The following is a 25,906-nucleotide window of genomic DNA, read 5'->3' on the forward strand; positions in this document are numbered from 1 at the left end:
ATCAGACGTCCACCGAATAAGCTATGGACGACGATAGAGGAATACCTAGCTCCTACCCCTCTACGAGCCCTGCTACTTTCTCCTCCCAGCCAGGGAGATAGAAGAATCTGTACTAATGATCTAACGAGAACACTTTTACAGAACTGGAAGGAAAATAGAGAGATATTGGCCCCACCCCTCTCCCCTCTAACCCAAGTTTCAGATATCTTAGATGCCAGTGTAAACCAAGCCACGTCCACGAACTCTACATACCTAACCAATGCAAAGGTTCCAGTGACAGACCTTCTGGCAGATGGCTCTCTGATATCTAAACAGGAAATGTGTAAGAACCCCCTCCTCTCTAAGCTTACATTTCTCCATCATATGAAACTAAAACATGTGATCCAACCATTACTGCCACATTCCCATCTCGACAGACCTCCAACTACCTTTGAATCATTCTGCATGCAAACCCGGACCCCCAGAAAAAAACTTTCTAATTTATACCATACCTTGCTTACAAAAAAGCTAGTGGTGAAGAGAGCATATATATTGAGATGGAAAAGGGATCTGAATACCACATTCACCGATGCACAAGCGAGCCAAATTTATAATGCGTCACACGGACCGTCATGCTGCGTGAGAGTCCAAGAGAATTCTTTCAAAGTGGTTGCGAGATGGTACATTGTCCCCACCTCATCTAGTACTTGGAGTTCCTCCTCCTCGGATCAGTGCTGGAGATGCGAGTGGGACAAAGGAAGATATCTTCATGTGTGGTGGACATGCCCGATCATCCTGGAAGACAGCATCACAGCTAATATTTGACCTCACAGGCAAAATGATGATCCTGGACCCTAGGAAATTGCTCCTGAACTTCCCAATGTGGCCTAAAGATAAAGCTACTTCGAAATTAGTGTCATTTGTGGGTTCAGCCTGTAAACTTCTTATTGCTCAATTGTGGCGCACAACGAAAATTCCCACCCTCTCGCAGCTCTTGCTGAAAATTGATCAACTATATCATGTTGAAGAACTCTCAGCCCTTTCACGTCAGAATATGCTCTCTTTCCTCCAGGTTTGGAATGCATGGCAGGCCTATAAGTCTAAACCCCAATTTCTAGTAGCTACTTCGTAGAAGGTAACATAGAGGACTGTAAGTCACCTTATCCCCCACCAAGGGGATGAATGACAGATCGCTGATCATCCTTGTCACGGGATGAATGGACTCTAGACCAAAATCTTTTCCTTTCTCTTTTCTCTTCTACCCCTTCCCCTTTCCCCTTCATCTCTTGAATCCGCTAACTCTACTCCCAAAACTGAATTTCATGGGATATAACCGTGCTCTCTTGAATTTCAGTTACCTCCCCTATTCATAGTTCCTATTGTACTTACTGTAAAAAATTGTTTCATCTTAATCCGGAAAGCAGGTTAATAATCTAGATTGAACTTCCCCACTGCCTGATGGATAGTTTTATTACTTGGATAAAACCAGATATTTCATAGATAGTCTTGAGTCATAAGGATGAATGGGAAACATCCGATTCAATCGCAATAATACTAGTTATGATTGTGTTTTCCGTTGACTTTGTATTCTTATTATTGCTTCAATAAACAAAACATTAAAACAAACAAAATACTTGCATGACTTCGTTACAAAACAAAATGCATTAAAAGCATACTCCAAATCAGATACAAGATTCCTTCCCCAAAGGTAAAAAGGTTAATACCAAATTACTAATCCTAAATTCTACGTTTAGCCCATTTGCTTTCAATGTTTTTAATTTATATATCCACTACATTTCCAATTTTTTTACATTTTTTTGCTCTATCCCCTACCCTGCTTGTTGGTGGGACATGGTCTATTATTCTACATTTGAGCTCCCTTTCAGTATGTTTCTGTTCTGCAAAATGTTTGGAAACTCGTAGGTCCATTCATTTTTTGCGTATGGTCAGCCTGTGATTATTTAGTCTCGCCTTAAAATCTGTGGTTGTCTCCCCCACATACCACATTTTACAGGGGCATTCCAACAAATAAATGACAAATTCAGTCTCACATGTCATAAAGTGTCTAATATGATATTCTTCATTATTGATCGGATGCCTGAATACATTTCCTTTTAGTATATGGCAGCAATTTACACATGAGAGACATGGATAACATCCCGTCCATGCTATCCATGTCTCTCATGTGTAAATTGCTGCCATATACTAAAAGGCATATACAGGGCCGGCCTTAGCCTGAATGGCGCCCTGTGCAAAACTGGACTTTGGTGCCCCCACCCTACTAATTTTTTTACCCAGTTTCCCAGGAAACATACAATCCTCCAGATTTGTGCTGGAGAATCTGCATCTCAAATCCACATTAATGTCACCACGTCTGACCTCGTTCTTATAGGGCTCTTCTGATTTCAACAATTTATGCAGTATCCCTGGATATTACATCATGAATGGTACATGCGGATCTCACCAATGGGGCCCACATGTATCTGGAGAATGAACTGCTGCCGCTCTTCTTGGAGAGATGGTATAAATCTATGTAGTCTTGGATGGGAGTTCTGCGTCTCTGGACTGAGAGTGGCGCACATCGTGGCCCCATTGGTGGGATCCGCATCTACTATACAAATCCTGCGCATAAATGTACCAGACAAGGCACCATGGAGCCGGCAGCCGATGCTGCATGTACTCCGGAACAAAAAGTCCAAAATACAGATGTTAAAGGGGAATGTAAAAAATTAGAAAAAAATGGACAGGGGGGTGCTGTGTATGTGTCGCTGCCTCTCAGCTCCAATGACCGGAACAGTCTGAGGTACAGTACCACATACACACCATAAGGACGGGAATGCGCTGTGTATGTGTCACTGCTTCTCAGCTCCAATGACCTGAACAGACTAAACTGCAGTACTACATACACACCATGAGGGAGGGGCACTGGGTATGGAAGAACTATGGCATATATAACAACAGGCGAAGTGAAGGAAAGCTTGACACTCCCAATGAGATAGGTCACCACACATCCATAGAGTGCAACGATATGAAGTCCGCCAGGTGGACTATAACTTGAATAGGAGGAAAAAATATCGGCACATCCAACGTAAAATAATTTCTTTCTTTATTTTCACATGGTATTAAAAAAGTCCATCCATATTTAGAAGACCCTGACGCATTTCCGACGCAAAAGAGCATCCTTAATCATAGGCTAACATTTTTAGTGAGCTCTAGACATTTATAGGCAAAGATCAACAATATAGTTAGAGACAATTAGTAACACATGATTAAAAATCACACACTAAAAACAAAAAGTAGGATTGGACAAAAGGAAGGGGGAAGGTATTGTGAAACACCATAGTATAAAGTATCTCATAAAGTACCATTAATAATACTTCAGCAATGACATAGATCAAGTCATATTTAATCTCATTGCAAGGAACTGTGTGACTGAACACATTGGAGGGAGAGGGAAAAAAAAAAAAAGGGAGAATTTTTTCTTTTTATTCAATATATATAATATAAATAATTTCTATAGTTCATACCTTCTGCAAATTTGGTTTTTAATGTAAGGATCCAGTAAGCTTCTCCCAAAGCTAGATTTTTCATCTTGTTACCACCTTTAGGCTACTTTCACACATCCGGTTTGAGCAGTGCGGCTCAATCCGGCTGTGAAACCTATGCAACGGATGCGGCGAAAACACCGCATCCTTTGCATAAGTTTTTACATGCGGCCGGTCCAGTTTTTTCCGGTTGCGGCACGCTACTGAGCATGCGCAGTGGAAGAAACCGCATGCGGCGGACGGATGCGTTTTTTTCCGCATCGCGCCGCATCCGGCGTCCATAGGCATGCATTGAAAAATGCGCCGCAGCGGCCAGATGCGGCGTGATGCGTTTTTTTTGCCGGAGCAGAAAACGTTGCAGGCAACGTTCCATCCGGCCGCGGCATCGGCTACATCTGCCGCATGCGGCAAAAACCGGACCGAACGCAAGCCCATGCGGCACAATACGGCACTAATGTAAGTCTACGTAAGAAAAACCGCAACCGGCGGCAAAAAAAACGGTTGCGGTTTTTCTGCAGAGCGCCGTATTGTGCCGCAGAGCAAAAACCGGATGTGTGAAAGTAGCCTTAGTGGATGCATTGACTTTCTCAATAGCAAAAAAGGAGACGCTATCCAGCCTTCCCCTATGTGCAGTTATAAAGTGTTTGGCAGCTCCTGAGTATGAAGCATTGCCATTATTGATATTTGCAATGTATTCAGCCACACGTTTTTTTTATATTACGAGACGTATATCCAATATAACGCAATTCACATGTTGCACATTCAATACAATAAATTGCATGGTCTGTATCACAATTGATAAAAGACTTTATCATATTCGTCTTACCAGAAGGAAGTGAAATCACAGTTTTTCTATTTTGGGCATAAGGACAAACATTACATCTAGATCCCCCACACCTATAAAAACCTTTCACTTGCAACCAATGTTGTCTGTTTACTGTGGAAAAAAGGCTGGGGGAAAGTATGTTTCCCAAGGATCGATCTCGTCTTGCCACACACATGCAACCATTTTTTAGTACCTTTCCCAGGATGTCATCCTGATTGACAACAGGCAAATATTTGAGAATTATTGCTTTTATTTGCTGAACATGAACACTATGTGCTGTAGAGAAAATTAATCTCTGATTTTTATCAGAATGACCCCTGGGACGTTGGTGATTATTATAAAGTGCATTCTGTCTAGAACGACTACGACCGATATTACATGTGTGATTTAGGGCAGTAGTACAGTAACCTCTCTCTTTTAATCGTTTTTTTATTATTGAACTCTCCCCATCAAAGCTGGCATCACTAGAACATAGGCGTCTTGCCCGCATGAATTCTCCATGTGGTATTGCATTGATTGTGTGACGGGGATGATTGCTTGAGGCAAGAAGTAGAGTATTACCTGCGGTTTCTTTCCTATAAAGACAAGAATTAACTGAGTTTGTACAAGGATCACCAGCGAGTGTAATATCCAGAAAAGGGACTTGTCGGCAAAGCGATCAGATGATGTGTCAGGTTCAAGGATGTGAATCACATGGCACATCAGCTGATTTCATAAACTTCATTTATACAATCAGCTGAAGCATCAGTGCAAAAAAAATCAACAAACTACTCACTTCTGTGCAGACTCCCGTCCGATCGCTGCAGGAGCCGGCGATAATCAGCTGATTCCGTCAGGTGACCGCATCAGCTGATTGTTTAAGGTGGCCGGGCGATAAAAAGCCGGCCTCACCGCTAGACTTATATGATCAGCTGATGCAGTCAGGTGCCGCATCAGCTGATCACCGGCAGGTCCTGCACCTATCATACGTGTCTCTCGAGTCTGCACACAGCCGGACAAGGGGTAGCGGTACCGGGAAGAGGAGCTGGGAGCGGACGTGTCCCGGGAGTCTGCAGACAGGTGAGTATGAGATTTTTTTTTTCTATTGTTCACTTTTGATTTCGCAGCTGCTTCCACCTCCTGTCCGGACATGGCGCAGGACAGGAGGTGGAAGAATCGGTGGCGGTACTGGGAGGAATCACGCTTCTGTGTTTACTAACAGAAGGAATCGTCTTCCTGTACACATCACTGTACTACCCACCCCTTGCATTTATAGCTGCCCTTTTAGTCATAGAAACACACTAAAACGCAGTTATTTGCAATGTGTGTTTTTCATTGCGTTTTTGAACATCTCATTGAACTCAATGGGTGAAAAATGCAATAATAATTGCGATGCTGCATTTTTGTGGGCACCACAAAAACGCAGCTAAAAAAACCCGCTGTGTCCAGACAGCAAAAATGAAAACTCATAGACTTTGCTGGTGAAGCAAAGTCATGCAGTTTTCTGAAGAAAAACGCACCCGAGAAACGTGCAAAAACGCCGCGAAAAAACACCTAGTGCGTACATACCCTTAGCTGCTTTTTTCTTGCCATAATACAAATTATAACAGTCTATTCAGTAGGACTATCAGCTGTGTATCCACCAGACTTCTGCACAACACAAGTGATGGTCCCAACCCCATTTATAAGGCAAGAAATCCCACTTATTAAACCTGACAGGGCACACCTGTGAAGTGAAAACCATTTCCGGTGACTACCTCTTGAAGCTCATCAAGAGAATGCCAAGAGTGTGCAAAGCAGTAACCAAAGCAAAAGGTGGCTACTTTAAAGAACCTAGAATATAAGACATATTTTCAATTGTTTCACACTTTTTTGTTAAGTATTTCATTCCACGTGTAAAGCCTGCTTTACACACTTCAATAGATCTTTCAATCCGTCGTCGGGGTCAAGTTGTAAGTGACGCACATCCGGCATCGTTCGTGATGTATTTGCGTGTGAAACCTACATGCGATCGATATTGAACGAAAATACGGTGATCGCATACACGTCGTTTATTCCTCATACATTGGACGTTTGGTAGTACGAAACTAGTGAATTGTAACGTGTGACATCCCTCATACGATTTCGGTGTCTGATGCTATGTGCGCAGGTGTGCGCTCTGCACCGCAGCTTAACAAAGGTCCGCTTCAGAGTGCAGCTGAAAAGCTGCGTTCTGAAGCGCCTCACAATGTCTGTCATGCACTAATCTCTGTCAGTCCGTCACTATCTCTGTCCCTCACTCTCTGTCCATGTCAGTCTATCCCCCTCTCTCATATACTCACCGATCCCCGATCCCCGGCGCTGCACGGCATTCACACTGCTCCGGCGGCTTTTACTGTTTTGAAAAAGCCGGCCGCCCATTAAACAATCTCGTATTCCCTGCTTACCCCGCCCACCGGCGCCTATGATTGGTTACAGTGAGACACGCCCCCCACGCTGAGTGACAGGTGTCACACTGCACCCAATCACAGCAGCCGGTGGGCGTGTCTATACTGTGCAGTGAAATAAATAATTAAATAATTAAAAAAAACAGCGTGCGGTCCCCCCCAATTTTAAAACCAGCCAGATAAAGCCATACGGCTGAAGGCTGGTATTCTCAGGATGGGGAGCTCCACGTTATGGGGAGCCCCCCACCCTAACAATATCAGCCAACAGCCGCCCAGAATTGCCGCATACATTATATGCGACAGTTCTGGGACAGTACCCGGCTCTTCCCGATTTGCCCTGGTGCGTTGGCAAATCGGGGTAATAAGGAGTTATTGGCAGCCCATAGCTGCCAATAAGTCCTAGATTAATCATGTCAGGCGTCTATGAGACACCCTCCATGATTAATCTGTAAATTACAGTAAATAAACACACGCCCGAAAAAATCCTTTATTGGAAATAAAAAACACACACACATTCCCTGGTTCACCACTTTAATCAGCCCCAAAAAGCCCTCCTTGTCCGGCGTAATCCAGGATGATCCAGCGTCGCATCCAGCGCTGCTGCATGGAGGTGACCGGAGCTGTAGCAGACACAGCCGCTCCGGTCACCTCCACACAGCAAATGAAGACAGCCGGCGATCAGCTGAGCTGTCAATGAGGTTACCCGCTGTCGGTGGATGCAGCGGTGGCCGCGGGTAACCACAGTGACAGCTCAGCTGATCGCGCTACTCACCGCCGCTCCTCTCACCTCCACGCAGCAACTGAGGTGAGTAGCGCGATCAGCTGAGCTGTCACTGAGGTTACCCGCGGCCACCGCTGCATCCACCGCTGGATCCAGTGACAGCGGGTAACCTCACTGACAGCTCAGCTGATCGCCGGCTGTCTTCATTTGCTGTGTGGAGGTGACCGGAGCGGCTGTGTCTGCTGCAGCTCCGGTCACCTCCATGCAGCAGCGCTGGATGCGACGCTGGATCATCCTGGATTACGCCGGACAAGGAGGGCTTTTTGGGGCTGATTAAAGTGGTGAACCAGGAAATGTGTTTGTGTTTTTTATTTCCAATAAAGGATTTTTTCGGGCGTGTGTTTATTTACTGTAATTTACAGATTAATCATGGAGGGTGTCTCATAGACGCCTGACATGATTAATCTAGGACTTATTGGCAGCTATGGGCTGCCAATAACTCCTTATTACCCCGATTTGCCAACGCACCAGGGCAAATCGGGAAGAGCCGGGTACTGTCCCAGAACTGTCGCATATAATGTATGCGGCAATTCTGGGCGGCTGTTGGCTGATATTGTTAGGGTGGGGGGCTCCCCATAACGTGGAGCTCCCCATCCTGAGAATACCAGCCTTCAGCCGTATGGCTTTATCTGGCTGGTTTTAAAATTGGGGGGGACCGCACGCCGTTTTTTTTAATTATTTAATTATTTATTTCACTGCACAGTATAGACACGCCCACCGGCTGCTGTGATTGGGTGCAGTGTGACACCTGTCACTCAGCGTGGGGGGCGTGTCTCACTGTAACCAATCATAGGCGCCGGTGGGCGGGGTAAGCAGGGAATACGAGATTGTTTAATGGGCGGCCGGCTTTTTCAAAACAGTAAAAGCCGCCGGAGCAGTGTGAATGCCGTGCAGTGCCGGGGATCGGGGATCGGTGAGTATGAGAGAGGGCTGCTAACTTCAGTCACTCAGGAGTTTAGCGGTCACCGGTGAGTCTTCACTGGTGACCGCTAATCAGGACGCGACACAGACAGAGCCGCAGCATGACAATGAAGTCGGGTGAAGTTCACCCGAGTTCATTCTGACAGTGCGGCTCTGTCTGTGTCTGCTGTCATCTGCCATTCAGCTCTGCTACATGGCTGTCTGTGTCTGCTGTTAGCGGCCATGTAGCAGAGCTGAATGGCAGATGACATAGTAAAAACGCATCCCTACACATTACACACGCTTGTCAAGACAATAAATAAAAAAAAAAAGGGTGCCCAATGCATACGTCACAGAACACATGAGCTAAAGGATCGCACACAAAATTGACCAATTTAACATAGGCTACTAACGCACGTGTGACAGCAAATGAACGACCTACGTGCAATCTCATTAGATCGCATATGCGACCTTGGCGTGTCACATCGCATACGAGATCGCATACCTAATTGTAAGGTGTAAAGCTGGCTTTAATTCATAGTTTTGATGCCTTCAATGTGAATCTACAATTTTCAGTCATGAAAATAAAGAAAACTCTTTGAATGAGAAGGTGTGTCCAAACATTTGGTCTGTACTGTATAATAGAGAGATATATGGATAGACAGATAAATAATGTAGAGATAGATATATATGGTAATAGTGAGATAGACAGACAGATATATACCGTAATAGAAACATAGATGGATAGAGAGATAAATAATTGAGAAATAGATAAAAAAGACAGATAGATTAGATAGATACAGACAGATCATAGCTCTACTGTATAATAGAGATACATAGATCGATATAGACAGATATATAATAGAGATAGACAGACAGATAATAGGTAGATAGATAATAGACAGATAGATAGATGATAGATAGATAATAGACAGATAGAGGGATAGATAATAGTTAGATATACATAGACAGATGGATATGTCGCGGGTGGAGGGGTGGGAACGCCGCTCGTCTGGACTCGCTGGCGCTCGGGTCCGGTGCTTCTGCTCCTCGGTGGCTCGAGCACGGAGCTGGACCCGGGGCTCGAGCAGCGCCTCCTCGCCCACGAGTGAAAAGGGGAGGTTTTTGGTGGATGTCGGTCGTGACGCCACCCACGGGTTGTGGTGATGGTAAGCACCACCGCTGCTGGTGACGGGGAATCCCGGGAGCGATGGCGGAGAGCAGCTAAGGTGTTGACCCCACCATGGGTAGGGGCTGTTGGTCCCGGGGCCCCGGTTGGGGAGTAGGGAGGAGGGTATAGGTGCAGGTGCCGATGCGGGGAGGCAGCGTGGGCGCGGGTGCAACGTTGCGGTACAGCGCAGTGCCGGATGGCACTGTTGTACTCACTCAGACACAGAAGGACAGAGTTTCTGGTAAACCAAACGGCTGGATGGACGGGGCCCACAGCAGGCTGTGGTGTTCTCACTCTCCCCGGACGGGTTGATGGTGGCTGTCGTTTTCCTGCACCTGTGTAAGTGTATTTGACTCATATGGCTTCCCACGGGTAGTCCGCTCCCCGGCGTGTACGTGTCGGGAGAGCCGGTTTTGCGCGCAGGCTCTGGCCCTTGGATCTCTGGCCCTTGGCGGTGGCACTTATCCGGACGGGTTGGGCTGTTGCCTTCTGACGGGACTTAGGTGGGAATGAACCCCTGAGGTCCAGACCGCAATCAGAGAATTAGAACTTTACGGCAGCTCCGAGCCTGGTCGGGGTCTGAGTACCCTGCCTTGGTGCTTGGCTTCAATCTGCTCCCCGGTTCGGTACCGGCGGGCCACCGCCCGACCCCGGTCCTACGGCTCCGCTGACCTACACGGACTCCTGCAGATGCCCACCACATCTGCCGACCTTGCTGAACGTGCCTGGGCTCCAACCCAGTTTCACTCCTCTCACTTTCACTGTCTAACACCATCTCCTGTCTTTTCCCGCCTCCAGGCCTTTGAACTCCTCGGTGGGCGGGGCCAACCACCTGGCTCCGCCCCACCTGGTGTGGACATCAAGTCTAGAGGGTGGCAACAAGGGTTTCTGTTTGACTGGTGTCACCTACCAAGGGGAGGGTGTGTGTGTGTGATGTTAGTGTACTGTGACCCCTGGGGTCCAGGGCGTCACAGATAGATAGATAATAGACAGATAGAGTGATAGATAGATAATAGGTACATAGATATACGTAGACACACAAAGCCTGAATGAATGTGTACACAGACAGACAGCTAGATATTGCACAGTATACAGGACATACACATTATACATAACACATACAGACAGCACATAATACATTACAGATATGACACACAGCACGTTATACTCAAATACAGTTACTTCCTGGGCTCCAGGATTTCAGCGGTGCTTTAGTAGTATCTCTGGTAGTGCAGGCACCCCTCCCCCCTCTTTCTGGTAAAGATGGGAAAAGAGAGGACACCGAGCCCATAGGAGGGGAGGGCGTCCCCTGCTGTAGACAGTGCTGCTCAGGAGGAGACCAGACACCGAGCCCAGAGGAGGAGAAGGCGTTCCCTGATGGAGGCTGTGCACTGAACGAGCAGCAAAGTGAAAGTGAAGTCTGCCGGCCGGCGTCCTGTGCGACCGCACCACTCGCACATAGTAAAAGTCGGCCATGGGCATATACTTCAGTATATGCTGCGTGTTGCCTTAAATTTTTTGCTGCTATATATATATATACTAGCTGTAGTACCCGGGCGTTGCCCGGGATATTAACTGTCTCTCTCCCAGTCTCTGTATGTGTGTCGCTGTCTGTCTTTTTTCTTGTCTGTCTATTTCTATCTCTTTGTCTGTATTTGTATCAGTCTATCTATCTCCATCTCTGTGTCTGTCTCTATCTCTGTGTCTGGCTCTGTGTGTGTATCTGTCTGTCTGTCTCTTTGCCCGTCTGTCTCTTTCCAGGGCTGTCTTTTTCCAGGGCTGTCTCTTTCCAGGGCTGTTTTTTTGCCCAGCTGTCTCATTCTAGGGCTGTTTCTTTCCAGGGCTGTTTCTTTCCAGGGCTGCATCTTTGCCCATCTCTCTCTTTGCCCGTCTGTCTCTTTCCAGGGCTGTCTTTTTGCCCGGCTGTCTCTTTCTAGGGCTGTTTCTTTCCAGGGCTGTCTCTTTCCAGGGCTGTCTCTTTGCCCATCTGTCTCTTTGCTCGTCTGTCTCTTTCCAGGGCTGTCTCTTTGCCCGGCTGTCTCTTTCCAGGGCTGTCTCTTTGCCCATCTGTCTCTTTGCCCGTCTGTCTCTTTCCAGGGCTGTCTTTTTGCCCGGCTGTCTCTTTCCAGGGCTGTCTCTTTGCCCATCTGTCTCTTTGCCCGTCTGTCTCTTTCCAGGGCTGTCTTTTTGCCCGGCTGTCTCTGTCTAGGGCTGTCGTTTTCCAGGGCTGTCACTTTTCAGGGCTGTCGCTTTCCAGGGCTGTCTTTTTGCCCGTCTCTTTCCACATCTGTCTCTGTCTGTGTCGATCTGTCTGTCTTTTTCTGTCTCTCTTTATCCGTCTCCCCACCGACATCTTATTACCTCACACATAAGCTTCTTATACTAACAGTTTATTTTGCTCCTATAGCAACCACTGACAGTTGCTATTAATAACCTATAGCTCCCACCTCCATTCAGTTTAATGGAATCAGGATTTTTGGAGAGTAACTGTAAAGTGCGGGGTTAAATCTTCCCGCCCAAACATAGTCTATGATGTTCCCTGAGTCTAATTTAGTGTCTGCGCAAAATTTCGTGATTGTAAATGCGACGGTGCGGATTCCTTTAGCGAACATACATACATACACACATACACTCAGCTTTATATATTAGATTATATATAATATATATAATATATATATATATATATACTAGAAGGTGGCCCGATTCTACGCATCGGGTATTCTAGAATTTACGTATTGTGTAGTTCATGTATGATTTTTGTTATATATATATATATATATATATATATATATATATAGAGAGAGATGTTGTTGTGTGTAGTTACCAAGTGTTTGTGTAGGCGCTGTACATGTTCTGGGTGTTGTCTGGGTGTGACGTGGGGTGAGAGCGGTGTTGTATGTGTGTTGCGTGTGTTGCGTTGTTTGTGGAGCGCTGTGTGTCTGTAGCGTTGTGTGTGTGTTGCGCGGTTTGTGTGTGTGTGGTGTGTTTTGGGGGAGGTATGTTTTGTGCAATGTGTGTGTTGTGCGGTATGTGCGTATATTTGTGTGTGCCGCGGTGTTTGTGTGTTGGGTGTTGTGTGTGTCCAGCGTTGTCTGTGTGTGTGGGTGTCTGTGTAGGGCAGTTGTTTGTGGTTCCCAGTGTGTGTGTGTGTGTGTGGTGTGTTGTGCAGTGCGCGCGCGCGTGTGTGTGTGTGCATCAGCCTCTCTTCTCTCAGCCTACCTCTCCCAGCCTCCCTCCTCCCAGCCTCCCTCAGCATCAGCCTCCCTCTCCCAGCCTCCCCAAGCATCAGCCTCCACCAGCATCAGCCTCTCTCCTTCCAGCCTCCCCCAGCATCAGCCTCCGCCAGCATCAGCCTCTCTCCTTCCAGCCTCCTCCAGCATCAGCCTCCATCTCCCAGCCTTCCCCAGGATCAGCCTCTCTCCTCCCAGCCTCCGTCCTCCCAGCCTTCCCCAGCATCAGCTTTCCCCTCCCAGCCTCCCTCAGCATCAGCCTTCCCCAGCATCAGCCTCTCTCCTCCCAGTCTCAGCCTCTCTCCTTCCAGCCTCCCCCAGCATCAGCCTCTCTCCTTCCAGCCTCCCTCAGCATCAGCCTCCCCTTCCCAGCCTTCCCCAGGATCAGCCTCTCTCCTCCCAGCCTCCTTCCTCCCAGCCTCCCCCTCCCAGCCTCCCTCAGCATCAGCCTTCCGCTCCCAGTCTCCCCCAGCATCAGCCTCCCCAAGCATCAGCCTCCACCAGCATCAGCCTCTCTCCTTCCAGCCTCCCCCAGCATCAGCCTCTCTCCTTCCAGCCTCCCTCAGCATCAGCCTCCCGTTCCCAGCCTTCCCCAGGATCAGCCTCTCTCCTCCCAGCCTCCTTCCTCCCAGCCTCCCTCAGCATCAGCCTTCCCCTCCCAGTCTCCCCCAGCATCAGCCTCCCCAAGCATCAGCCTCCACCAGCATTAGCCTCTGTCCTTCCAGCCTCCCCAAGCATCAGCCTCCACCAGCATCAGCCTCCCTCGTCCCAGCCTCCCCCAGCATCAGCCTCCCCCTCCCAGCCTCCCCCAGCATCAGCCTCTCTCCTCCCAGCCTTCCCCATGATCAGCCTCTCTGCTCCCAGCCTCCTCCAGCACGCCGTGCTCCTCTGCCGACACTCACACACCCGATCGCATCCACTCACACACACCCGATCGCATCCACTCACACACACCCGATCGCATCCACTCACACACACCCGATCGCATCCACTCACACACACCCGATCGCATCCACTCACACACACCCGATCGCATCCACTCACACACACCCGATCGCATACACTCACACACACAGACACTGACGATATCGCACATACGCGCTGATACTCACAACATCCCGAGATATCACATGCCTCTGGCCATGTGATCCTCCGTCAGGTCCTGGAAGATCACAACAGCACAGTATCGAGGCCGAGAAGCAAGCGATATCGCCGGATGCTGTGAGTGTGTGGATGCGATGTGAGGTGTGTGTGAGGTGTGTGTGAGGTGTGTGTGTGAGAGTGAGTGTGATCTGATGTGTGTGTATGTTTGTGTGTGTGCTGTTATGTGTGTGCGTGTGGATCTTCGACCGCAGCAGGACCTTGATGCGCTTGTAACCATGCGAGCATGGTTACCAACGTATCCACACCACTCCCGTGCGAGCGGGGGCCGGGGGGGGGGGGGGGAGTACAGTACTCACCTCCGTGACAGCCGTGTCAGTTCGGGGAATGCGCGGGGGGGGGTGGGGGTGGGGGGGGGTACAGTACTCACCTCCGTGACAGCCGTGTCAGTTCGGGGAATGCGCGGGGGGAGGGAGGGGGCGGGGCCAGAGCTAGCGTGCATTGCGTGAGGGGGGCGGGGCGTGGCGTGGCCGAATTGCCAATGCCTGCAGGGTGCCGGGGCGAGAGGCCAATCTGTGGGGGGGCGGAGCCTGGGCGAGCGGCTGGCCAATCCGTGTGGGGGCGCAGCCTGGGCGAGCGGCCAATCGGTGTGGGGGGGCGGGGCCATGGCGAGCCCAGCGGCCAATCAGCTTTGTGTCACTGTAAGGACACAATTTTGGAGCATGACAGACAGACAGATAGACAGACAGAATAAGGCAATTATATATATACTAGAAGGTGGCCCGATTCTACGCATCGGGTATTCTAGAATTTACGTATTGTGTAGTTCATGTATGATTTCTGTTATATATATATATATATATATATATATAGATGTTGTTGTGTGTAGTTACCAAGTGTTTGTGTAGGCGCTGTACATGTTCTGGGTGTGACGGGGGGTGAGAGCGGTGTTGTATGTGTGTTGTGTGTGTTGCGTTGTTTGTGGAGCACTGTGTGTCTGTAGCGTTGTGTGTGTGTTGCGCGGTTTGTGTGTGTGTGGTGTGTTTTGGGGGAGGTATGTTTTGTGCAATGTGTGTGTTGTGCGGTATGTGCGTATATTTGTGTGTGCCGCGGTGTTTGTGTGTTGGGTGTTGTGTGTGTGCAGCGTTGTCTGTGTGTGTGGGTGTCTGTGTAGGGCAGTTGTTTGTGGTTCCCAGTGTGTGTGTGTGTGTGTGTGGTGTGTTGTGCAGTGCGCGCGCGTGTGTGTGTGTGTGTGTGTGTGCATCAGCCTCTCTTCTCTCAGCCTACCTCTCCCAGCCTCCCTCCTCCCAGCCTCCCTCAGCATCAGCCTCCCTCTCCCAGCCTCCCCAAGCATCAGCCTCCACCAGCATCAGCCTCTCTCCTTCCAGCCTCCCCCAGCATCAGCCTCCGCCAGCATCAGCCTCTCTCCTTCCAGCCTCCTCCAGCATCAGCCTCCCTCTCCCAGCCTTCCCCAGGATCAGCCTCTCTCCTCCCAGCCTCCGTCCTCCCAGCCTTCCCCAGCATCAGCTTTCCCCTCCCAGCCTCCCTCAGCATCAGCCTTCCCCAGCATCAGCCTCTCTCCTCCCAGTCTCAGCCTCTCTCCTTCCAGCCTCCCCCAGCATCAGCCTCTCTCCTTCCAGCCTCCCTCAGCATCAGCCTCCTCTTCCCAGCCTTCCCCAGAATCAGCCTCTCTCCTCCCAGCCTCCTTCTTCCCAGCCTCCCCCTCCCAGCCTCCCTCAGCATCAGCCTTCCGCTCCCAGTCTCCCCCAGCATCAGCCTCCCCAAGCATCAGCCTCCACCAGCATCAGCCTCCACCAGCATCAGCCTCTCTCCTTCCAGCCTCCCTCAGCATCAGCCTCCCGTTCCCAGCCTTCCCCAGGATCAGCCTCTCTCCTCCCAGCCTCCTTCCTCCCAGCCTCCCCCTCCCAGCCTCCCTCAGCATCAGCCTTCCCCTCCCAGTCTCCTCCAGCATCAGCCTCCCCAAGCATCAGCCTCCACCAGCATTAGCCTCTCTCCTTCCAGCCTCCCCGAGCATCAGCCTCCCCAAGCATCAGCCTCCACCAGCATCAGCCTCCCTCGTCCCAGCCTCCCCCAGCATCAGCCTCCCCCTCCCAGCCTCCCCCAGCATCAGCCTCTCTCCTCCCAGCATCAGCCTCTCTCATCCCAGATCAGCCTCTCTCCTCCCAGCATCAGCCTCTCCTCTCTGTCCCCAGCATCAGCCTCTCTCCTCCCAGCCTTCCCCAGCATCAGCCTCTCTCCTCCCAGCCTCCCCAAGCATCAGCTTCCCCCAGCATCAGCCTCTCTTCTTCCAGCCTCCCCCAGCATCAGCCTCTCTCCTTCCAGCCTCCCCCAGCATCAGCCTCCCTCTCCCAGACTTCCCCAGGATCAGCCTCTCTCCTCCCAGCCTCCGTCCTCCCAGCCTTCCCCAGCATCAGCTTTCCCCTCCCAGCCTCCCTCAGCATCAGCCTTCCCCAGCATCAGCCTCTCTCCTCCCAGCCTCAGCCTCTCTCCTTCCAGCCTCCCCCAGCATCAGCCTCTCTCCTTCCAGCCTCCCTCAGCATCAGCCTCCCATTCCCAGCCTTCCCCAGGATCAGCCTCTCTCCTCCCAGCCTCCTTCCTCCCAGCCTCCCCCTCCCAGCCTCCTTCAGCATCAGCCTTCCCCTCCCAGTCTCCCCCAGCATCAGCCTCCCCCTCCCAGCCTTCCCCATGATCAGCCTCTCTGCTCCCAGCCTCCTCCAGCACGCCGTGCTCCTCTGCCGACACTCACACACCCGATCGCATCCACTCACACACACCCGATCGCATCCACTCACACACACCCGATCGCATCCACTCACACACACCCGATCGCATCCACTCACACACACCCGATCGCATCCACTCACACACACCCGATCGCATCCACTCACACACACCCGATCGCATCCACTCACACACACAGACACTGACGATATCGCACATACGCGCTGATACTCACAACATCCGGAGATACCACATGCCTCTGGCCATGTGATCCTCCGTCAGGTCCTGGAAGGTCACAACAGCACAGTATCGAGGCCGAGAAGCAAGCGATATCGCCGGATGCTGTGAGTGTGTGGATGCGATGTGAGGTGTGTGTGAGGTGTGTGTGAGGTGTGTGTGTGAGAGTGAGTGTGATCTGATGTGTGTGTATGTTTGTGTGTGTGCTGTTATGTGTGTGCGTGTGGATCTTCCGCCGCAGCAGGACCTTGATGCGCTTGTAACCATGCGAGCATGGTTACCAACGTATCCACACCACTCCCGTGCGAGCGGGGGCCGGGGGGGGGGTGGGGGTGGTTGGGGAGTACAGTACTCACCTCCGTGACAGCCATGTCAGTTCGGGGAATGCGCGGGGGGGAGGGAGGGGGCGGGGCCAGAGCTAGCGTGCATTGCGTGAGGGGGGGCGGGGCGTGGCGTGGCCGAATTGCCAATGCCTGCAGGGTGCCGGGGCAAGAGGCCATTCTGTGGGGGGGGCGGAGCCTGGGCGAGCGGCTGGCCAATCCGTGTGGGGGGCGCAGCCTGGGCGAGCGGCCAATCGGTGTGGGGGGGCGGGGCCATGGCGAGCCCAGCGGCCAATCAGCTTTGTGTCACCGTAAGGACACAATTTTGGAGCATGACAGACAGACAGATAGACAGACAGACAGACAGACAGACAGAATAAGGCAATTATATATATAGATATAGATATATATATATATATATATATATATATATATATATATATATATATACACACACACTACAGTTAAAACGTTTAGGGTCACTTAGCTATTTCTTTATTTTTGAAAGGAAAGCACATTTTCAATGAAGCTAACATAATTAAACAGAAATACACTCTATACATTGATACATTGTTAATGTGGTAAATGACTATTCTGGCTTCAGTTCAAACATCAGGTTTTTAATGCAATATCTACATAGGTGTATAGAGGCCCATTTCCAACAACCACAACTCCAGTGTTCTAATGGTACATTATGTTTGCTGGGTTAGAATGCTAATGGATGTTTAGAAATCCCTTGAATATCCTTGTGCAAGTAAGTTAGCACAGCTGAAAACAGTTTTGCTGATTAGAGTAGCTATAAAACTGACCTTCCTTTGAGCTAGTTGAGAATCTGGAGCATTACATTTGTTGGTTCCATTAAACTCTCAAAATGGCCAAAAAAGTAGAACTTTCATCATGTGAAACTCAACAGTCTATTCTTGTTTTTAGAAATTAAGGAAATTCCATGCGAGAAATTGCCAAGAAACTGAAGATTTCCTACAACAGTGTATACTACTCCCTTCAGAGGAGAGCACAAACAGGCTCTAACCAAAGTAGTAAGATAAGTAGGAGGCCCCGCTGCACAACTGAGCAACAAGACAAGTACATTAGAGTCTCTAGTTTGAGAAATCGACGCCTCACAGGTCCTCAACTGGCAGCTTCATTAAATAGTACCCACAAAACACCAGTGTCAATGTCTACAGTGAAGAGGCGACTCCGGGATGCTGGCTTTCAAGGCAGAGTGGCAAAGAAAAAGCCATATCTGAGACTGACTAATAAAAGGAAAAGATTAATATGGGCAAAATAACACAGACATTGGACAGAACAACATTGGAAAAAGTGTTGTGGACAGACGAATCGAGGTTTGAGGTGTTTGTATCACACAGAACATTTGTGAAACGCAGAACAACTGAAAAGATGCTGGAAGAGTGCCTGACGTCATCTGTCAAGCATGGTGGAGGTAATGTGATGGTCTGGGGTTGCTTTAGTGCTGGTAAAGTGGGAGATTTGTACAAGGTAAAAGGGAAGGAAGGCTTTCACTCCATTTTACAACTCCATGCCATACCCTGTGGATAGCGCTTCATTGGACCCAATTTCATCCTATAACAGGACAATGACCCAAAGCACACCTCCAAATTATGCATGAACTCTTTAGGGAAGAAGGAGGCAGCTGGTATTCTATCTGTAATCGAGTGGCCAGCCCAGTCACCAGATCTCAACCCTATTGAGCTGTTGTGGGAGCAGCTTGACCGTATGGTGCGCACAAAGTGCCCATCAAGCCAATCTAACATGTGGGAGGGGGGAAGCATGGGGTCAAATATCTCCAGATTACCTCCGCAAATTAACAGCTAGAATGCCAAAGGTTTGCAAAGCTGTCATTGCTGCAAAGGGAGCATTCTGTGACAAAAGCAAAGTTTGAAAGAGAAAATTATTATTTCAGGTAAAAATCGTTATTTTTAAACTAGTGAATGTCTGTACTATGTTTTCTATTCATTATGCAACTTATTTGATAACTAAAAGTATGATTTTTCATGGAAAAGACAAAATTGTCTGGATGACCCCAAACTTTTGAACTGTAGTGCATGTGTATCTAATATATAAAGCTGAGTGTATGTATGTATGTATGTATGTATGTGTGTGTATGTCCGCTAAAGGAATCCACACCGTCACATTTACAATCACGAAATTTTGCACAGATGTCCCATGTGACCCAGGGAACGTTGTAGACTATGTTTTGATGGGAAAATTTAACCCCGCGCTTTAGTTACTCTCCAAAAAACATGCCTCCATTAAAGTGAATGGATCCTGGAACTACTGGTTTTAATACCAGCTGTGATTGTTTGCTATAGGAACAAAGGACAGTCACAGTATAAGAAGCTTATGTGTGAGGTAATATGATGTCAGTGGGGAGACGGATAGAGACAGACAGAAAGAGACAGACAGAGAGACAGACAGATAGAGAGAGACAGACAGGGAGAGAGACAGACAGGGAGAGAGACAGACAGGGAGAGAGACAGACGATGGGGAGAGAGACAGACAGAGACAGATGGAGAAAGAGACAGACGGGGAAAGAGACAGACAGAGACAGACAGGGAAAGAGACAGGCGGGGAATTAGACAGACAGAAACAGACAGACGGGGAAAGAGACAGACAGGGAAAGAGACAGGCAGACAGGGACAGAGACAGGCAGATAGGGAAAAAGACAGAGACAGACAAAGACAGATGGGGCAAGAGACAGACCTGGATAGAGACAGACAAGGAAAGAGACAGACAGACAGGACGACAGGGAAAGAGACAGACAGCAAAAGATACAGACAAAGAGGTGGACAAATACAAACAGGGAAAGAGATGGGGAGACAGACCTGGGAATGAGACAGACCTGGGAAAGAGACAGACCTGGCAAAGAGACAGACCTGGAAAGAGACAGATGGGGAAAGAAAGAGAGAGATAGAGACAGATGGGGAAAGAGACAGACAGACGGTGAGACAGACGGGGAAAGAGACAGACGGGGAAAGAGACAGACGGGGAAAGAGACAGACGGGGAAAGAGACAGGCAGACAGGGACAGAGACAGGCAGACAGAGACAGAGGGACAGAGACAGGCAGACAGGGACAGAGACAGGCAGATGGGGACAGAGACAGGCAGACGGGGACAGAGACAGGCAGACGGGGACAGAGACAGGCAGACGGGGACAGAGACAGGACGACAGGGAATGAGACAGATAGCAAAAGACACAGACAAAGAGATGTACAACAACAGGCAGGGAAATAGACAGGAAAAGAGACAGGGAGACAGACGGGGAAAGAGACAGACCTGGGAAAGAGACAGATGGGGAAAGAAACAGAGAGACAGAAACAGAGAGACAAAAACAGAGAGACAGAGACAGATGGGGAAAGAGACAGACAGACAGACACAGAGTCACAGAGATAGAGATAGACAGACTGATACAGAGACAGACAGAGAGCTAGAAACAGACAGAGACTTAGACACAGGCAGACAAGGAAAGAGACAGACAGAGACAGACAGACAGAGACTGGGATAGAGACAGGCAACGCCCGGGTACTACAGCTAGTAAATATATATATATATATATATATATATATATATATATATATATATATATATATATATATATATATATATTGTAATTATTTTCTGAAAATGAGAAATGGTCAATAACAAAAAAATACATTGCTTTCAGACCTCAAATAATGCAAAGAACCACTGAGCCTCCCTGCTGCACAGGTCCAGTACTAGCCACAGAGCCTCCGTGCTGTACAGGTCCAGTATTAACAACTGAGCCTACGTGCTGCACATGTCCATTACTAACCACTGAGCTTCTGTGCTGTACAGGTCAAGTACTAACCACTGAGCCTCTGTGCTGCACAGGTCCAGTACTAACCACTAAACCTCCGTGCTGCACAGGTCCATTACTAACCACAGAGCCTCCATGCTGTACAGGTCCAGTACTAACAACTGAGTCTCCGTGCTGTACAGGTCCAGTACTAACCACTGAGCCTCAGTGCTGCACAGGTCCATTACTAACCACAGAGCCTCCATGCTGCACAGGTCCAGTACTAACAACTGAGTCTCCGTGCTGTACAGGTCCAGTACTAACCACTGAGCCTCAGTGCTGCACAGGTCCATTACTAACCACAGAGCCTCCATGCTGCACAGGTCCAGTACTAACAACTGAGTCTCCGTGCTGTACAGGTCCAGTACTAACCACTGAGCCTCAGTGCTGCACAGGTCCATTACTAACCACAGAGCCTCCGTGCTGTACAGGTCCAGTACTAACCACTGAGCCATCGTAGTGTATAGGTCCAGTACTAACCACTGAGGTTCCATGCGTCAAAGGTGCAGTACTAACCACTGAGCTGCCGTGCTGCACAGGTCCAGTACTAACAACTGCGTCTCTGTGCTGTACAGGTCCAGTACTAACCACTGAGCCATCGTAGTGTATAGGTCCAGTACTAACCACTGAGGTTCCGTGCGTCAAAGGTGCAGTACTAACCACTGAGCTGCCGTGCTGCACAGGTCCAGTACTAACAACTGCGTCTCTGTGCTGTACAGGTCCAGTACTAACCACTGAGCCATCGTAGTGTATAGGTCCAGTACTAACCACTGAGGTTCCGTGCGTCAAAGGTGCAGTACTAACCTCTGAGCCTCTGTGCTCCACAGGTCCAGTACTAACCACTAAGCCTCCATACTGCACAAGTCTAGTACTAACCACTGAGCTTCCGTGCCGCACAAGTTCAGTATTAACCACTGAGCCTCCATGCTTTCCTCTTATGAGGATGGATTTATGGATTTGGCCGAAGTGTAATGTTGGGAGCTCCATTGTGGCTGATGCTGACAGTACAGTCTGTGCTCAGTACTGCTAAGCGTACTGTAGATAATACACACTGATATGGATGTAGCAGAGCTGGACCTGTGGTCGAGCTGTTTCTGTGATCATATCAGCACAGAGGCAAAGTAAAGGGGGAGGCAGCAGCTACTGATGACTTCAGCCCCGGGAGAAGTTTTCCTGCAGTTCCCCCACTGTCTGTGCTGAGCTCTGCGGCTGCGCGCACATGCTTTGTCCTCAGCTACATAGGCAAAGCTTTGTCAGTGAGATAACATAGCTCCATGCAGAGCGCAGGTCCGGCCACTGGCGCACACGCTAAGGGGAGTCTCGTGATTGGCTGCGTCAGTTCAGTCAGAAGCCATTGGCAGTCAGCAGCGACCCTCCCCTTTTCTAATGCTCTGAATGAAGTGGTACAGTCCGCACTGGGTACCAGGGGACAGCGGCGGCTGTATCACAGAAGCGCCGCAGCGGTTGCTAGGAGAGGTCCTTCTTTCACCGCCCCCGCTGAGCCTCCCACAGGGGAGGAGCCGCTGTGACATGTCCTCTGCCACCTGTCCGAGCAGCCGGCAGTCATGAACGACATTAGCCGGGATTCGGTCATCCGCTTCCTGAGCGAGAGAGGCGGCCGTGTGGCCAACCAACAGCTGCTGGAGCATTTCCGACCACTGCTGGCCATGGCGCCTCCCGGAGAGGCCCGGACCGCCGCACGGCAACTGTTCAAAGACACCGTGAATGAGGTGGCGAGCGTGCGGCTGGAGGACGAGGTGAAGTACGTGTGTCTGAGGAAGAAGCACCGGAGAGCGGCTGAGGAGCGGAGCAAGGACGCGGAGAATGGCAGCGGTGTGGACCCGGCCCGAACACCAGAGCCCGGAGGTAGAGAGGAGGCGGCCCGAACACCGGAGCCCTGCAGCGGGGAGGACACTGCCCGAACACCGGAGCCCTGCAGCGGGGAGGACACTGCCCGAACACCGGAGCCCTGCAGCGGGGAGGACACTGCCCGAACACCGGAGCCCTGCAGCGGGGAGGACACTGCCCGAACACCGGAGCCCTGCAGCGGGGAGGACACTGCCCGAACACCGGAGCCCTGCAGCGGGGAGGACACTGCCCGAACACCGGAGCCCGGGCCCCCAGAGACCACAGAGTCCCCCCGGAGCTCAGGGTCCCCGCAGAGCACAGGGTCCCCGGAGTACCACGAACCTCCCCGCATCTCCGTCACTGAGGAGCCGGGGGGTGATGCGGTGAGCCCGCCTGCGGAGCCGCCCGATGTCTTCCTGCTGAGCGGACGGACACCGCGGAGCAGCCGCAGGGGCGCCCGGGAGCCGGTGTCCCCACAGATGCGCCGCGGCGGACTGCTGCTCCGGGCCGGGATGCGGGACTCCGACAGCTCGTCACTGCACAGCTCATCGTCCGGGAACGAGGAGGAGGACGGGGCGGCGGCAGCGGGGTCTGGCCCGGCGGCTCTGGAGCCCCTGGAGCACGCATGGATGGTGAGCTCCTGCCGGGCCCGCTGGGACGGTCTGCAGGAGCTGCTGCTCGCCGAGCCCGGCCTCATCACCCGCCGGGACTTCATCACCGGCTTCTCCTGCCTGCACTGGGCGGCCAAGCACGGGCAGCACGAGCTCCTGGCAGCACTGCTCAGCCATGCCCGGCAGCACGGGGTGCCCGTCAACATCAACGCCCGCGCGTCCGGGGGCTACACCGCCCTGCACCTGGCCGCCATGCACGGCCACCTGGACGTCATCAAGCTGCTGGTCGGGGCGTGCGATGCGGACCTGGACATCAGAGACTACAGCGGGCGGAAAGCCTGGCAGTACCTGAGCCCGGACACTGCCCGCGATGTGCAGGCGCTGGTGGGGGCCTCCCCGGCTGTGGAGGAGGACGGGGGCAGCGCGGGCTCCGGCCGGTGGAGGCTCTCCAGGGTGCTCCCCACACAGCTGATCGTGCACCGCCTGACCCAGCTGCCGGAGGATGAGGCAGAGTGCGGGGGGCGCCACATCAGCAGGAAGGGCTCCGGCGGGGGGAGAGCGCGGATCAATAAGATCAGGTTCAGGACGCAGATCATCCACAGTAACCTGTGCCCCAGGGACGACGAGGAGGACCGGATACTCAAGAGCCCCATGAGGCACCGGCCCAAGTCCAATGTGTTTGGCTGACAGGTGCCCTCTGCTGCAGGCTATGGGGAAGCTGACTGGTGCCCTGGGATACAGTCTATGGAGAGGCTGACTGGTGCCCTGGGATACAGTCTTTTGGGCAGATGATTGGTGCCCCTCGGATACAGTCTATAAGGGATGATGACTGGTGCCTTCAGATACAATCTGTGGATAGGCTGACTGGTGCCCTCTGCTGCAGGCAATGGGGAGGCTGACTGGTGCCCTGGGATACAGTCTATCGGGGGGAAGGGGGGATGACTGGTGCCCTGGGATGCAATATATGGAGGGGATGACTGGTGCCTCTACATACAATCTATAGGGGGGGGGGGGGATAACTGGTGCCCTGGGATACAGTCTATTGGGCAGATGATCGGTGCCCCTCGGATACAGTCTATAGGGGACGACGACTGGTGCCCTCTGATGCAGGCTGGTGCCTTCAGATACAATCTGTGGATAGGTTGACTGGTACCCTGGAATTCGGTCTACGGCAAGGATGACTGGTGCCCCTGAATACAGTCTATGGGGGGGGAATGCCTGGTGCCCCTGGATACAGTCTATTGGGGGGGGGGAATGACTGGTGCCCCCGTATACAGTCTATTGGGGGGGGGAATGACTGGTGCCCCCGGATACAGTCTATTGGGGGGGGGGGGGGGGATGACTGGTGCCCCCGGATACAGTCTATTGGGGGATGACTGGCGCCCCCGGATACAGTCTATTGGGGGATGACTGGTGCCCCCGGATACAGTCTATTGGGGGATGACTGGTGCCCCCGGATACAGTCTATTGGGGGGGGGGGGGGATGACTGGTGCCCCCGGATACAGTCTATTGGGGGGGGGGGGGGGATGACTGGTGCCCCCGGATACAGTCTATTGGGGGGGGGGGATGACTGGTGCCCCCGGATACAGTCTATTGGGGGGGGGAATGACTGGTGCCCCCGGATACAGTCTATGGGGGGGGGGGAAATGACTGGTGCCCCCGGATACAGTCTATTGGGGGGGGGGAATGACTGGTGCCCCCGGATACAGTCTATGGGGGGGGGGGAAATGACTGGTGCCCCCGGATACAGTCTATGGGGGGGGGGAATGACTGGTGCCCCCGGATACAGTCTATGGGGGGGGGGGAATGACTGGTGCCCCCGGATACAGTCTATGGGGGGGGGGGGGGGAATGACTGGTGCCCCCGGATACAGTCTATGGGGGGGGGGGAATGACTGGTGCCCCCGGATACAGTCTATGGGGGGGGGGGGAATGACTGGTGCCCCCGGATACAGTCTATGGGGGGGGGGGGGGATGACTGGTGCCTCCGGATACAGTCTATGGGGGGGGGGGGGGGATGACTGGTGCCTCCGGATACAGTCTATGGGGGGGGGGGGGAATGACTAGTGCCCCCGGATACAGTCTATTGGGGGGGGGGGAGACTGGTGCCCCCGGATACAGTCTATGGGGGGGGGGGGAATGACTAGTGCCCCCGGATACAGTCTATGGGGGGAGGGAGATGACTGGTGCCCCCGGATACAGTCTATTGGGGGGGGGGGGAGACTGGTGCCCCTGGATACAGTCTATTGGGGGGGGGGGGGGGGAATGACTGGTGTCCCCGGATACAGTCTATGGGGGGGGAAGTAATTGACTGTGCCCCTGGATACAGTCTTATGGGGAGGGTTACTGGTGAACATACTGGGGCACCAGGGGCA

The 25,906-nt window shown here is 51.4% G+C and overlaps 1 protein-coding gene across 1 annotated transcript; it reads left to right on the plus strand.

Moving 5' to 3' along the window:
- Positions 1–22,363: 22,363 nt before the first annotated feature.
- On the plus strand, positions 22,364–24,456 carry SOWAHC (sosondowah ankyrin repeat domain family member C). Its single transcript, XM_075334275.1, has one exon. It carries the CDS (start codon positions 22,638–22,640, stop codon positions 24,216–24,218), a length of 1,581 nt encoding a protein of 526 aa, XP_075190390.1. The 5' UTR covers positions 22,364–22,637; the 3' UTR covers positions 24,219–24,456.
- The last annotated feature ends 1,450 nt before the right edge of the window (positions 24,457–25,906 follow it).

Source organism: Anomaloglossus baeobatrachus, chromosome 2, assembly GCF_048569485.1.
Source record: "Anomaloglossus baeobatrachus isolate aAnoBae1 chromosome 2, aAnoBae1.hap1, whole genome shotgun sequence".
In the NCBI taxonomy this organism is placed as follows: Eukaryota; Metazoa; Chordata; class Amphibia; order Anura; family Aromobatidae; genus Anomaloglossus; species Anomaloglossus baeobatrachus.

Bases quoted from the DNA above. Each gene is read 5' to 3' on its own strand.
- SOWAHC (XM_075334275.1), top strand. From the start codon at position 22,638: ATGAACGACATTAGCCGGGATTCGGTCATCCGCTTCCTGAGCGAGAGA.